Genomic DNA, 14,812 nt, shown 5'->3' with positions numbered 1-14,812 from the left:
GTGGTGGGCCTATACAGTGAACTGCGTGTTGTTCGTGTGTGTGTGTGTGCGCGCGCGCGTGCGTGCGTGTGTCTGTGTGTGTACAATTTAAATTATAGTTTCCCTCGGTACATGGTAACTGGCTAGCACAATTAAATCAGCCCAAGAAACACACAAAGACGGCGAATAAAAAGATGGTAGGAGCCTATAAAGATATCTAACAGTGTTGTCAACATTGTTCGGGGAATCCGTACAGTAAGGTTGAAACATGAATCTGAAAAAAAAAATACTACCTACAATTCAATCAATTAATGGTAATAAACATTTCACAGCAAGGCAACTGAGGTTTTGCAAAAGAGTGTCCCGGGCAATCATTTCAAGTGTAGCTGTTTAACTGAATGCAGTATAACATGGAAAACTCTTGGAACCATCATGTCAACATTTTTGCAAAACCACATCGCACAAATCGAATGGCTGTTGTTTAGTTTTCATCGGTACAAATCCTTGAGGTATTGGTGTGAGACGTAAACTGGAACGTGTTCAAGCTCCCGATGAGCTACATTGCAGTTTCTGTATAGGAGGGTTTAAATAACAGCGTGGAATGGCAACCCACCAAGACGAAAGCAAATCAACTACCAGAGCAGGTCCTCAGTGCTTGTTATTCCATTTAAGACGTTTTCACAGATTTGGCATATCGGTAGGATGCCACAGATTTTCTCAAAAAGATCTTTGTTAAATTAGAATTTCCTGAATCTGTGACTGGGTGGGAGGGGTACGGCAGAACCACCAAGTTGCCACTTCCAGACCGGGTGAGACCTGAAGAGCGACTGCTCACCGTTTGTAGACTTCAGGGAGTAAGCAGGGCTCAAATCCCCGTCACTGCCAATAATTAGTGAAGGAGGAGACGGAAAATTAGCCATGAGTTTGAACGGTTTTTTCACCGCTGCTACGTTGATGGTTGCGCGTTTGCGTTTGTTTGTGCCGGTAAAATCCTCTGGCGATCCTTCACAGTGCTCATGTTTACCTGTAGAATGCACAGTCCTGTCAGCTTTCGTCCTCGGAATTCCAGATTGTTTCCCCAGCACCAAAGTCCTGTAGTTCTTCCTTACCTTCGCGCCGTTTTTGTACTCTCCTTCTTCCGGACAACGAGTGCATAAAGTGCTTTTAAATTCCTGGGTCCTTTCAGGAGAGTTTCGTGAGGTCGCGGGGTTTTCAGCGTCTTCAGTGGCTTTATTTGTGTAGTTTAAATTGTATACTGGTTTGTCCTCTCCTTTCAGACATTGCGCATCGGCCTGGTTGCATTGATATTCCGATCCGAATCCAGGGATCTCAGACGAGTGCTGGTACTCCTCAAAGTTCTCTTCCACTTTGATTTTAACATTGTGCAGTAGAGTTGGCGGCGTTTTTGCTGCGGTGGCGTTCTCGCTGTGGCAACTTGGGGGTGTGCTTTTCTCCTCTCTTTCTGTCTTGATAGTACAGTGATGTGGGTAGACATGGCTAATACTGGTTTCCTTCTTGAAATTTGCACCTAATGAATGATTTTTGTCGGGGGACTGGGAAACCCCAGTTTCTTTGTCATGAGCACAGTTTGAGATCAATGGCTGGGGGTATTTATTCGCCTGTCCGGGTACCCTTTGTTTAGGGGAGTCTTTGTTTTCTTGTAAGCAAGGTAAAGGGCCTCCTCCTTTTATATGGTTTATTATGTGGTCGGTACACTTTGGGTCATGAAGAAGTCCGAAGTGTGACAATGCAGTCTGAGGAATTCCCTCCCTCCTTGATTCGGGAGATCTACTTCGAAGAATAAGTGGACAGGGTTTACGCTGCCTCGATGCGCCGGTCTCCACTTGTTCATTCACAGAGAGTTTTAAATCGCAATTTTGCAGTTTCCTGTTAGAGACTCTGTAATCCAACACGGGTGTCCCGCTTTGATTTTGTGTCCTGTGCTGGAGTTCGTAGTGAAAAGTAGGTTGTGTTAGTAAAGGTGCTTTACTGTTGAAGGCTGAAAAGCTCGTTCGCCTGAATCGAATACTCTGCAATGAAACTTGGCTCGAGACGGAGCTGGAATCTGACTGGGAAGAACTGTCCTCGTCTGAACTGACATCCGAAGATTCCGACACAGAGTCATCTTCTTCGTCTGAAGTCCCAGAGTTACTGGTAGCGGACAAACTCGACCCAAAATCTGAGTCGTTGTCGGCACGTCCAGAATACGAGCTGGATTCTGTGTCGCTGCTGCAGCTTTCCTGGAAATTCCCTATGTGCTGGTGATCGATGTATAAATCTTGTTCAAGATTAAATCTGTTTAAAGATCCATTTAATAGTTTTGACTTGCAGCACTTGGGGACGAGTAAAACACGGCGACTGTGTCTGCCTGTATTCCAAAAGTGCCACCCTGTGTTCTCGTGCTGTCTTTTTCTTTTATACGTCAGGTCGGCAGCGCTAGAGAGCTTGGACTGTACCGCAATGGCGGATTGATAGAGCGAGGACTGTCTGGCGCAAACCACGCTCCTAAAAATCGAATGACCCGGGTTAAAAAGGAAACTATTCCTAGGTATCTGAGCTGTTTCATAGTTTTTAGATGTCCTACATGCAGATTTTGCACTGGTATGGTTGCCATGGCTTGTGCATTTACTGTGAATCTGAGGTAGATTACAAGCCGGGGTTGAGACAGACTCAGCAAGCTTCCGCCCGGTTCTGTTCTTAAACGCGAGAGGCTGATGCACCCCGTGCAAACTGAGCCAAACTTTTTCTCTCCAAAAACTGTTGCTAGGATCGGAGCAAATCTGTTCATCATATAGATACTCGGATGACTTCGTTTTTAGTTTGCTTCTTTTGGATTTCAGCACCCGTTCCGTTTTGCAAGAAACATATAAAGCTTCCACGTCTTCCCTTGAAATTAGAGTACATTTAGCCGCATGGAAAGCTATAGAATTTATTGCTTTGAGTTTTCGCAGTTCCTCCAGATCACAGTGGTGTTTTTTCACGTTTAAGTGGTCCATTCGTTTGTGCACAGTGGTCCTTGGGATATTTTTCAAGAGGTCGGTGAAAACTTGCGAAAGGGCAAACATTTGCTTTCCTTTAATAACCAGGTAACCCAGTTTCACGCCATCCATCTCTTCAAAACCAGACTCCAAATCCCCCATTTTGTCTATTGTATTAATCCACACATCTGGCTTGATAGGTGTCCACAGCAAAAAATGTCCATTTTTTTATCTCAAGGCATTTTTCTTCAGATAACACATGCTATACATTGCATCAAGAAATATGTATCTATAAAAGTTCCAGAATTTGAAAAAACAAAAATAAGAGAAAAAATTAATCCATGGCTCTGGGAAGGACATAAGTGATGGACTGCATGATGTTGCCAATAGGCAGTATGCCGTCTGCCTGTGTACCTGCGGTCTTATGCTTCACTTCCCATATGCTCAGGGAGGAGGAGGAAGGTGAACCACTCTGACTGAATGAGAGGGATACAGAGAGAGAGAGAGAGAGAGAGAGGGAGGGTGTGTGTGAGAGAGAGAGAGAGAGAGAGAGAGTGTGCATATGAGAGAGAGAGCAAGAGAGTATGTGTGTGTGTGTGTGTGTGAGAGAGAGAGAGAGAGAGAGAGAGGGAGTGTGTGTGCATATGAGAGAGAGAGAGCAATAGAGTATGTGTTTGTGTGTGTGTGTGTGAGAGAGAGAGAGAGAGAGAGAGAGAGAGAGAGAATAAGAGCCAAAATGCAGCTGCTCTTCCCGCCGCTGGTTTAGCCACAAATAGACTGACAGACTGGAGCAAGCAAGTCCTGAGACACCTTCATCAATTAATGCCCCCAGAGCTGGGTGCCGATTGGATGCTGCTGACAGGTGATGCAGTAAAAATTGATATTCCTCCCCCTTAACACCCCCACTCAGCTAATTACCATACTATTGAACATACACCTCTCTGCTTAAAGTAAATAATACAGCCGTATCCTTATTTCAGTAGAGGTATTGGATTATAAGTCGACAAATGAACTATTTTTCCAGTTCAAGCTACGTGGCAGCCAGTGTTGTGATATGCGTACTACTGATGACTCAAAACCTGTACGCGTAGGCCTATGTTAGAAATTTATTTTATAATCATTTCATTATTTCCACATGGAAGTGTAACTTCCATTTTCGGTATAATGTCTAGTGTACTAAAATGCCTTGAGGTATATAAACCCCGAAGTAATAATTTTTTTTTTTTTAATTAAAAAAAAATTAAATTCTGGATCATGATTTTAGTATTCCCTGTTTTTACGTGTGGACACGTCTTAGTTTTGCAAAGTAATAGCAGTCATTTGGCCTTATGCAGTTTGAGTTGCCATCATTATTTTAATTGAGAACAAAAATATAGAAAAAAAAATTTGTACTCTGCTGTGTATTCTATTAAATTCTCTCTCTCTTTCTCTCTGTTTGTGTGTGTGTGTGTGTATGTGTGTGTACTTGCTTGATTGCTTGCTTGCTCGCTGTAAAGGTTTAAAGGCTCAATGGAGGAAATTCCACACCGGTTTTTGCTCAGTGGCAGCGAAAACCCCCCCTAGAAATAATAGGGTCGCTTGGGCAGTCGGAGGATGTTGTACATTACATACCTTTAACCCGATTGTCTGCATATTCAGTAAATAAATAAGCACAAAATATCTGTGGCATTGGACGCTAAATGTTGCTTAAATGTCCAGCCCAAAGAATACTAAAATAAACTTTATTCAATTAGCAGTTGTTTTCCTGACTACCTGCACTTCCATCGTACAGCGTCATTCAGTAAAATGATTTCAATAGTTGTTTCCACCAGCAAACCAGCAGTACTTCAACGAGTCTTTGTGCAAATATAATTTTCCAGCAAAACAGTTGTCGTGTTGGGAAAAATGACTTGTTAAGTTATTCTGCTGCGCAAATAATTATTGGTGAAAGTTCGAAGCGCACGTAGTGTGCTTTTGTCTGCCAGGATAGTGTTTATGCGCCGCCGAAATATTTAATACCTATACAAGTTCCACACAGACATGCAGTCTCTGGAGCCGATATATGTGCTTGAACGTGTAGGCTTTGTTGGTGGATATGATTTTTTTTTAAAACTGATTATGCGGTGCAGAAAGAATCAAGGCTTTTGTTAATATCGTCTGAGAACACTTTTCTATGTCCCTTGTCCCTTCATTAGCGTAAGATTTTACGGCTCAAAATCTGTTGTGAATTAATAAAACATGAAATATAATAAATCATTTCAATTTATTCGTATAAAAAGACCAGCGTAAATGCTGTCATTTTTTCGCGAGGGGAGTATGAAGACGGCTCTTCACCACAGCGCTGTTGATTCGGAACGTGCAGGAAAGAAGCTGCAGATGACGAGGGTAATGAGAACGGCTCGTCAGGGCTCCGTGCAGATCCATGAAAGACATGCTCCCTCTGATAGATTTGAACACCCAAGGGAATGCGATCGATTGCTCCTAACGTTTATCATGGGTTGTGATGAAAATTGTAAATTTAAAAAAAGAAAAAAGAAAATTAAAAAATAAAATAAAAAATTCCCCAAAATTGAAGCAGAAACTCTTTATTCAGCGCCTTTCATAATGACTTTTTATTCTTGGGGCGTATGACCTAGCTAATGGTTTATTTGTGAAACGACACACGATAATGAGAGAGCAGCATAGGTGACACAGAAGGCAAATTGGCATTTCCTTTAACGTTTTTAATTGATTTATTTGTCCTACAAATAAAGCATATTTTTGCTGCATGTCTACAGCTTGCGAAGTTATTCCCGACGCATTACACGGTTCCTAATGAAAACTATCACAAGGATGTCGCTTGATTTCTACTTAGAATAGCTGGCTGGAGGCCTTATATTTGCTTAATGTCATAGTGTTTTTAGTCGTTCTTATCATTAATTAATTAATATTATTCACATTCAGTGCTGTGTCCTATGGCGCACTGCATTCGAAGCCAACGCAAGTCCATAACATAAAGTATACGAATAATATTTGGAACCACATTTCAGCAAGTGCCTTACACAATAAAATTATAATATATTTTTATTTTTAATTAATTGCACACCGATGAACGTTTACTGTCAACTTTACTCATAGAAACCAAATTGTTCTGTTTAATTTACGACTCTTACTCTTTGGAGCTGTGTTTGTACATAGACCCCCCCCCCCCCCCTTCCCGGTTGGAAAAAAGTTTCCAACCAGTTCAGCGGCTACTGGTGTTCTGGGTGTTCAGCATCTTATTAAAATGAAAAGATTCTCTGTTTCTTTCTTTGCTGCCATGTCCGAACTGATATAAATCATTTGTAATTAATTTATCTACAGGTATGCTAATGTTGTACAGCACTATTCAAACGGCCATTCATTTATCGGTTTATTTTTACAAGTAAGGACCGAAGGCAAAACGCTTAGCTACCTCCATCTCTGAAATGCTCATAGCAAATACACAACAATGACACTTTATTTACTTGCATTACACCTCTAATTAAAGTTGATTAAATTATAGGGAGAAAAACACTGCCTTAAAACTGTACTGAACAGCAGTGTTAAAATATTTGGCTAAATCAACTTAATATAATCTCAGTATTTAGATGGAACACTAATGTGTGTCATATGATGCCATTGAAACTAACCGTTTATCTACCGTTCTGTGAAGAACCATATCTACTATGTGCAAGTTGTGTGTAGGCCTACTTTTTTGAATATTTAAACCTTCACTTTTGTCGTGAAAAGTATTTTGATGAGCAAAGCGAAACCGCCACGGAGAGCAAGGAGTTGATCCGTTTCAAACGTAGAATGCTTGGTCAGCTGAGTGGAGGCAGATTTGCATGATTTGATAAATATAATTCTGTATCCGTACAGGGGGCTTCTTGGTACAAATAATTCAACATAGGTTACTATACGTAGGTGACACCATTTAACATCTTATGTTTGAATATTTAAGCCTTTAAATCAGCTTTAATTTTTTTTGGCTCTGCTTAATGTTCAATCATTGGCCTTTCTGACCCGATTTTAAGATAGCCCATCTAAATTTTAGGACTTGTAGGCCTACAACCAGTTGACCTACGCAGGAGCTACTCTGAACAGGCTCGGGGACACAGGCATTGTTCCCGAGGCTTACATGTAGGGGTGAAAGGCTTCCCAGTAAGAAGGGCCCTCATCACGAACCATACAGTTTCCAAACCGCGTGGTTAATTGAAATGATAATTGTTGGTAAAATACTGAAATCAGATTCTTTTGCGAACATTCACTTTTTTCCATGTACGCGCTTCACAAAGTTTTGCATAAAAAGGCCTATAAATAACGATAAATAAATAAATAAATAAACAAACAAATAAATAAATAACGAAGGAATTACATCTGTAAATCTGAATTACATAGATCACTCATACTAAAAATCACTCATCTTGTCATTATGTGTGTGTTTTGTTTCTGCCTTTATCATTAGTAAAATATGGTAGCCTACTTTGTTAATTCTGGCTTCCCTAAATCACGGCTATTTTAAAGTTTATTTTAAAAGCACCAACGTCTTGAAAGTTTCATTCCTGTTATTTTATTAAATTTTGATTTTAAGAAATATTTATGCTATATATTTCGTGTGCATATGTGATAAGCTATTTTCTATATAAGTCTCATGTTACGACTTATATAAAACATTTCAGCCGATACTAGTGTGTGCTACTATGGTTTCAGCAAAATGCATGCATAACCAATCACGTGTTTCAAACACACTTAAATTTCTTATCAATTCCTTTTATAGTAAGTTAATTTCCAGATGACTAAAATGGACCTCCCGTTTTGGTCATTTACATTTAAAATGTTCGTTTTTCACAGTTTCTGACAAGAATACCAGCCACCATCCTAAAACATTTCATTAAGCTGTTCATGCTTGATGCATTGGATAATATGATTTCAAAAGTGCTTCCCACGGATCACCGAAGAACATGCATTGCATTGTTTTTTGCATTTTATACACACAGCTAAGCTTGGCATATCATAGCTTACTTTCGCTTTATTATATCTTTTTGCTTATAGGCTACGCATTAAACGTATGAGCATAGTTAATATAGACAACCGCTCCTCTATACACTTCGTTATTTTTTAGTTTTCTTTATTGGTACAAAGCAATGATTTTCCTGCGAGAGGGTTTCGCGCGGGTCCCTTGAAAATGTAGACCTCCACCACGCTTATTTTCTCCATCAAGACGGGCCCGGAGAGTGCAAATGAGACCAATTCACCAAGCAGGGGTCCGCATAGTTGCGACAACGTGCTCGGATTCGCAAAGTTTGAGTGAGGAATACTTCGGATGACTAAGTAAATCCTTACATGGCGAGTTATTGTTTCTAGATAGTAGCCGAAACGTGTGTATATTTTCACGGAGATTGTGTGCGCAAAGTTTGATGGAGAAGATGTCAGATTAGAGCGAATGTAAGGTAAGAACACGAACTTCAATCGATACAACTGAAAATAACGATAGAACAAAGAGAAAATATGTTTCGTTTTTCCGAATTTAGGTATGTACAGCCCCCTTCGGTTTTGCAATTTCACGAATTTACTGCTATGGAAGATTAGTTACTCCTAAGTAGCCTATGTTTTTTGTTCAAGCAAACATAACTACGATTGCAAAAATAGAAAATTGATTGATTCGATTTTTCCAGGCTATTTAAGTTTTGTTTGGACTCAATGTTGCGCATACACCCGTAGGCTTAATTTTTTTTAAGCAAAAGAACTAAAAAAAAAAAAAAAACCAAAACCTTCACGTAGAGGGAAAACGCTGCCCCTAAAAAAACTTGGCAGTCTTTAAACCTTAGTCGTAAAAGAGTTGCTACTTCATGCAGTTTCCCCCTATGAACGAATGTGAAATTGAAATGCGCACATAACCTTTATAGTGTTGGTCAAAAATATCAACCACTTATTTGGGGAAAGGCTACATATGAATTCAGAATTTACTAACATGAATAAAAATGTATTCAATCGTTATACTGTGTGGAAATTGAGGCAACATATAATGTATAGGCTAATGTACGCGTGTGCCCAAAGGCAAATACCCACGTCATGCTAACTATGTAAATAGTGAAGAACAGTTGCTAAGATGATATCTTTGTACCTTACAACGACACCGCTTTCGAACGTCTTAAATTCAGCTACCTCGTGGTTTTCAGGGGATCTGTCTGGAAACACCAGTATGTATGGAATAATATTAACAGGATAGGTGCTTTTTTTGGTATACATACAGCCCAGTAGTGTCACGGCGCATAATCCGTTCGTTCTAATACCGGAAATGTGCCATGCTATCCGAAAAATCAAGTACTGCAAATGTGTGTGTGTGTGTGTGTGAGTGTGTGTGTGCGCGCGCGCGCATGTATGTGTGGCTGAGGGCGGGGGAGTGGGTTCCAACGACCTTTCACCTCGCTATGTAGCTCCTCTCGTGTTTTTGTGGACCCTCGCATTACCCACAAATCTCTGCGCGAAGCCCGCTCGTGCCACACTAGAATCCCCCCACACATAGGTCTGAGGGTCCGTGCTGAGAATGCTCCCATGCTCTGATCATGTATAGATGGCGAACAATTGAACTTTTTTATTTGGATTATTGATTTCACAGTTAACATGTTATGTTCTGGAAATGGCGGTTGGATAATTGGTCTCCTTGAGTTAATTTCAATACAATTAAAACGGCATCTTTAAGAATGATTAACGCGTATTATAATTGCATAATACGTGCAGACGCTCAATGTCCAAGGAATGCGCTTGTATATTAATACATTAGTATGTGAATATCAGGAGAATGCTTGTTCCTTCGTGGTCATGCCAGTCGTGTTCAAGGTATGTTGCACCAAATGCATTATAAGAATATATATACACCAAATGCATAATGAGAATTTTCTCATTATGCATTTGATGCAATATTCCTTGAACACGACTAGAATGAACGCGAAGGAACATGCATTTCCCTGATATTCACATTATATATTAATGCAATTATAAATTTTATATGTATCATGTTTCTTTGTGTGTCCTGTAAAATAAACAAATTATTATTATTAATAATAATAATAATAATAATAATAATAATAATATTGATGATGATGATGATGATGAGCAGTTGTATTTATCTTTGGCCAAAGAGAACCACTCTTTATTTACTCCCTTTTTCTCCAATTGTTAAACTTTCCAACAAACTGAAACAGAACAAGTCACCTTATATATTCTACCCATTTCATTACATTGCCCATTTCAGTTTGGACTTCTGAGAGCCAGACCTATGTTCATCTGACAGTGTGTTTGGTCACATTTCTATACACTGATTCCCTTTTATAGTTCAGCAATTGCACAGCAATTTAAAAAAATGTTTTTTTTTTTTTTAGTTTGGTGGTAGGAAAGGGACAGGGACACTGTTGAACTTAATAGTTCTGTATTTGTAACATTCAGGTCAGTCATGAAGCACCCTTCTCCAGTTGGCTTCCTTGTAAAAGTTGAGCCAAAAACATTTCCGAATTCTTGACGGGCTGTTGCTCAGGCGACGGAATGCAACATGATGTAATTCAGTGAGCAGATTTGTATGAGATATTAGCACTTTCTAAATATAGCAATAATATCACTGCACCAGCCAAAGCACGTGTTGTTGAGGGAACTAAGCTGCTTGATATTCAACCTCCCCACCCCCCACACAACCGCAGCCAGCCCTAGTTTGTAAAAAAAATACATAAATAAATAAATTGTATATATATATATAGAGAGAGAGAGAGAGAGAGAGAGAAAGAGAGAGAGAGAATAGAGAGACAGTGCGGTGGTGCAACAAACGCATATCAAATCATAGCCAGTGATTTTTTCCCCAAAACTCACTTTTTCGGATCACAAATATACACTCATTGGCCACTTTATTAGGTACATCTGCTTGTATACACAAATAGCCTGCTCGTTCACACAGTGAATCATGTGGCTGCAACTCAATAGGCCTATATATAAAGCATTCAAAAACAGTGAAGAGGTTTAGTTCTAGTTCAACCGAACATTAGGTAAACAAATAGGTAAGACACATGATCTAAGTGACTTTGACTATGGTATGATTTTTGGTGCCGGACCTGGTGGTTCCAGCATGACAGAAACAGCTGCCCTCCTGAGATTGTCACGCACTAGAGTTTACAGAGAATGGTGCGATAAACAAAACACATCAAGTGACTGGCAGTTCTGTGGGCAAAAACACCTTGTTAATGAGAGAGAGGTCTGAGGAGAATGGGCAGGCTCGTTTAAGCTAACAGAAAGGCCACACATGCTCAAATAACAGCTGTGTACAGCAGTGGTGTGCGGAAGGGCATCTCTGAACATACAACGTGCGTCAAACCTTGAAGTGTATGATCTACAGCAGCAGAAGACAACACAGAATTCCACTCCTACCAGGAAGAACAGGAAGTTGGGGCTAAGTGGACACCTGATCACCAAAACTGGACGATTGAATTTTGGAAAAACTTTGCCTGATCTGACGAATCTCAATTTGTGCTGCTACATGCAGATGGGAGGGTCAGAACTGATGTAAACAGCATGAATCCATGTCTCTGTTCGGCCTTGTGTGAACAATGCAGGCGGCTGCTGGTGGTGTAATGGTGTGGGGAGTGTTTTCTTGGCAAACATTAGGCCCCTTAATATCAATTCAGCATCAACTGAATGGCACATGCACACATAAGATTTGTTGCTGACCATTTGCTTTTTGGCCACAGCCTACCCTTTTTCAAATGGATACTTCCAGCAGGACAATGTACCATATCACAAGGTATGCGTCATCTCAAGCTGGTTCCATGAACATGAGTGACTTCAGTTTGCTCAAACGGCCTTCACAGTTCCCAAATGCCAATCTAACAAGCACCTTTGGGATGAGGTGGAACGGGAGTTTCGCTGAATGAATGTGTGACCGAATCTGCAGGAATTGCGTGATGCTATCGTGTCAGCATCGACAAATATCCAGTAGCCCGAATGTTTCCAGTAGGCTACTTTGGTGAATCCATGCCACGAAGAACCCAGGCTGTTCAGGAAGCGAAGTGAGGTCCTACGCGGTACGAGATAGGTGCACCTAATAAAGTGGCCACTGAATGTACATCGAATATTTTATATATAGGGATATTTTATTTAACGAATAACGTGACATTACATTGGAAACGAAATTTGTATTAATAGGCCTAAAGTGACGACACTAATTATAAACTTGTACTGGGAAACAAAATAACTCTATGTCGCCAGCTTAAGTGTCACAACATTTATTGTTTTTATTTCCGAACACCCGATAAATTCCATGAGTGATGGTCTGTTCTTACTAGCCACTGTAAATGAAGCGTAGGCCACCGTTGCCTTCATTTAAGGACAGGGGTGAGTGGTGGCGTTCAAGCGCACTTTCAGAGATTGTTCACAAGTGACACGGCAGAAAATATGTTACACCGAAACGCGCAGAGCCCACATGATGTGGTAACACGAAGGCAAATACGAGTACTGTTGAATAGGGTACTTGAACAGGCTACTTTTTGAATACATCTGAGCAAATGTGAGCAAATGAATAAGAGACACGTAAAGGGTTAATTTATTTTTGCTTACTTTGGTTTTCTGTGCCCATTTCATGCAAATGTCCACTCGCAGCTGAGCTGATTTTCTCTATGCTACTATTCGAAACGTTAAGTTGCAGTTGAAAATCGTGGGTTTACAGCGAAGTAAAACAGAAACTATTATAAACCACCAATTCTGTCAATGCCCCGGAGTATGTGAACAAAATTTTCCAGTTTCCAGAAACTGGTTGATGACATAGGCTAGTCAGCTCAACAAGCCTATGGTTTATTATGTGAGTTGGAACCGGAAACGCGTCTGTAACTGTAGGCCGATATTAGTCTTCTACAAGCCTCGTCACGCACGAGCATGTTAGTTCATTTATGTACCACCAATACAAAACAATGTCCAGTAGGCCTATCACTTATTTGAATTTTGGGATTTCAAATACATGGGGTGTAAACTGTGACGATCGCATACATTACTAGCTAGGATAACACTCTAAAGATTGTAGTCAACACTCCACATCTCTATTTTTCAATAGCCAAATATATGCTCAATGACATCATTTTATAGAGAACTGATGAAATATTTAATGCGAAATGCCAGGAAAAAGAGTAGACTGCGTTTGATGACTGCAACAATCCTGAATTTTTATTTATTTATTTATTTATTTATTTTCTATGCATTTCTTGGTGTGTCGTTCAAAATAAAGCATTGATACTGAATACTATGGTTACATCCCATCCGGTTTGGGGGCAGTCAAGTTTCTATTATTATATTTTTCTAGTGCTGTATACAGTTTTATTCATGTCAACGCTAATTAATATAAATATTTAAGTTTTTTATTTTTTCCATACAGCCGTACATACACAAAATCCCAAATTAAAGCCCTAATTAAAGAATTAAAATTAGCTTTTGTTGACGATGGATCACACACACACACACACACATACACACAGTTATCACAAAATGTTTTGACCACAATGTTGAATGTTATGCTGTTTACATTGTATTAAACTTTGTATTAACAATGACATGGCGACGAGGGTCTGAGCATCTTTTCACAGCTTAATGTTTGTATTTTATAAACACTTTAGAAATGTGAATGATTTCGGATCAGCTGTGGGATCGGGTCACCTGAATTGATTATTGTCTCGCTTTTTCAGTTTTACACCAAACCAGACACCCATTTATTCTACTTTCATTTCAATAGGCCACGAAACGAGAGAATGTTTAAAACGTTTGTCTATATTTTTATAGTGGTCGTTCACTTAAAAAAAACGGAAAGCTGTTAGTTCTCATTATCATACTAAAATGGCTAAATTTGGGATACTTTCAGCTCCGTGCTGGCGTCATGTCTAATAGGCTACCTATTGAGCTGTAAACCAAACACGAGATGAATTAAAGGCTTTCGGAGAATAACACACAGAACCATGTTGGAATGATGGAAATTAGATCGTACTTCTAAAAACTTGGCACCATTTTTTTTTTTTAGAATGTATTCGGGGGAGGGGCGTAGGGAATTATCTGTCTACGAGGTACATATATATGAATAGTTGGCCATTCTCCTGCTGTCATTAAAAACATAAGTTCCCTGACGTACTTTCTGCACTGCAGACCTTGGTATAAAACCTTTTTTTGAAATCGAGATCGGTGCCTCCAACAATTCATAAACAGAGGTAATGGACAGGCAAACAGACGGGAGAAATAAGACCTCCTCTTGCGTAAAAGGCTTTAAAATTTGATGACGGACTGAAGGCTTAACACCATCGATTTGAAAGGGGAGATGGGGGAGGTCCCAGACCGCAACATCTTTTTTGCTCATGCCATTTACTGAAATAGTCTCGAAAGCGAAATCCTCGGTTCAGGTGAACCCAAAATTACACAACTACCCCAGGTTGCAGTCATTTCAATCGCTTCAGAACTTCTTAAACGAATCATCCCAGAGCCATAAATTCATGAAAGTTTGGTCCAGAATTAGTATTTAGTCCAAGTCTTCATAATGCTGTATCATTTGCATAGCGTGCACTTGTTAATTAGCATTTCAGGTTCCTTGGGCTTTCTTGCATGTAGGAATGAAATATGGTTTTGAATGAAAAATGTATGTTTTTATTTTGCAAGGGCAGTCAACTATTGCTCTACTTTGTCAGTTAAAAGCAGGTGGGTGATATAAGCATAAGCACTGGACTAATCAAATCTCCAAACTGCTCACCACCAACAATGATGCCACTGCAGTTTCTACAGCAAACACTGTTTAGTTGAAAAAGACAATTTCCAAACAGTGGGAAGGATGAAGATTGTAGGCTATCTCATGTCTGCGTGAGATATAA

At 39.8% G+C, this 14,812-nt stretch overlaps 1 protein-coding gene and 1 long non-coding RNA gene across 2 annotated transcripts; one reads left to right on the top strand and one right to left on the bottom strand.

Moving 5' to 3' along the window:
- Positions 1-1,794: 1,794 nt before the first annotated feature.
- LOC118233578 (SKI/DACH domain-containing protein 1-like) lies at positions 1,795-3,441 on the bottom strand. The gene is made up of 2 exons (XM_035429337.1): positions 2,050-3,441; positions 1,795-1,822 (listed from the first exon to the last, which is right to left on the bottom strand). Exons 1-2 carry the CDS (start codon positions 3,117-3,119, stop codon positions 1,795-1,797), a joined length of 1,098 nt encoding a protein of 365 aa, XP_035285228.1. The 5' UTR covers positions 3,120-3,441.
- Positions 3,442-3,617: 176 nt separating this feature from the next.
- On the top strand, positions 3,618-4,689 carry LOC118233176. The gene is made up of 2 exons (XR_004766470.1): positions 3,618-3,819; positions 4,454-4,689. It is a non-coding gene; the product is annotated as an uncharacterized LOC118233176 (long non-coding RNA).
- The last annotated feature ends 10,123 nt before the right edge of the window (positions 4,690-14,812 follow it).

This window comes from Anguilla anguilla, chromosome 8 (genome assembly GCF_013347855.1).
Source record: "Anguilla anguilla isolate fAngAng1 chromosome 8, fAngAng1.pri, whole genome shotgun sequence".
NCBI classification, from domain to species: Eukaryota; Metazoa; Chordata; class Actinopteri; order Anguilliformes; family Anguillidae; genus Anguilla; species Anguilla anguilla.
The sequence above is the reverse complement of the archived record's forward strand: the minus strand, read 5'-3'. Positions and strand labels throughout refer to the sequence as shown.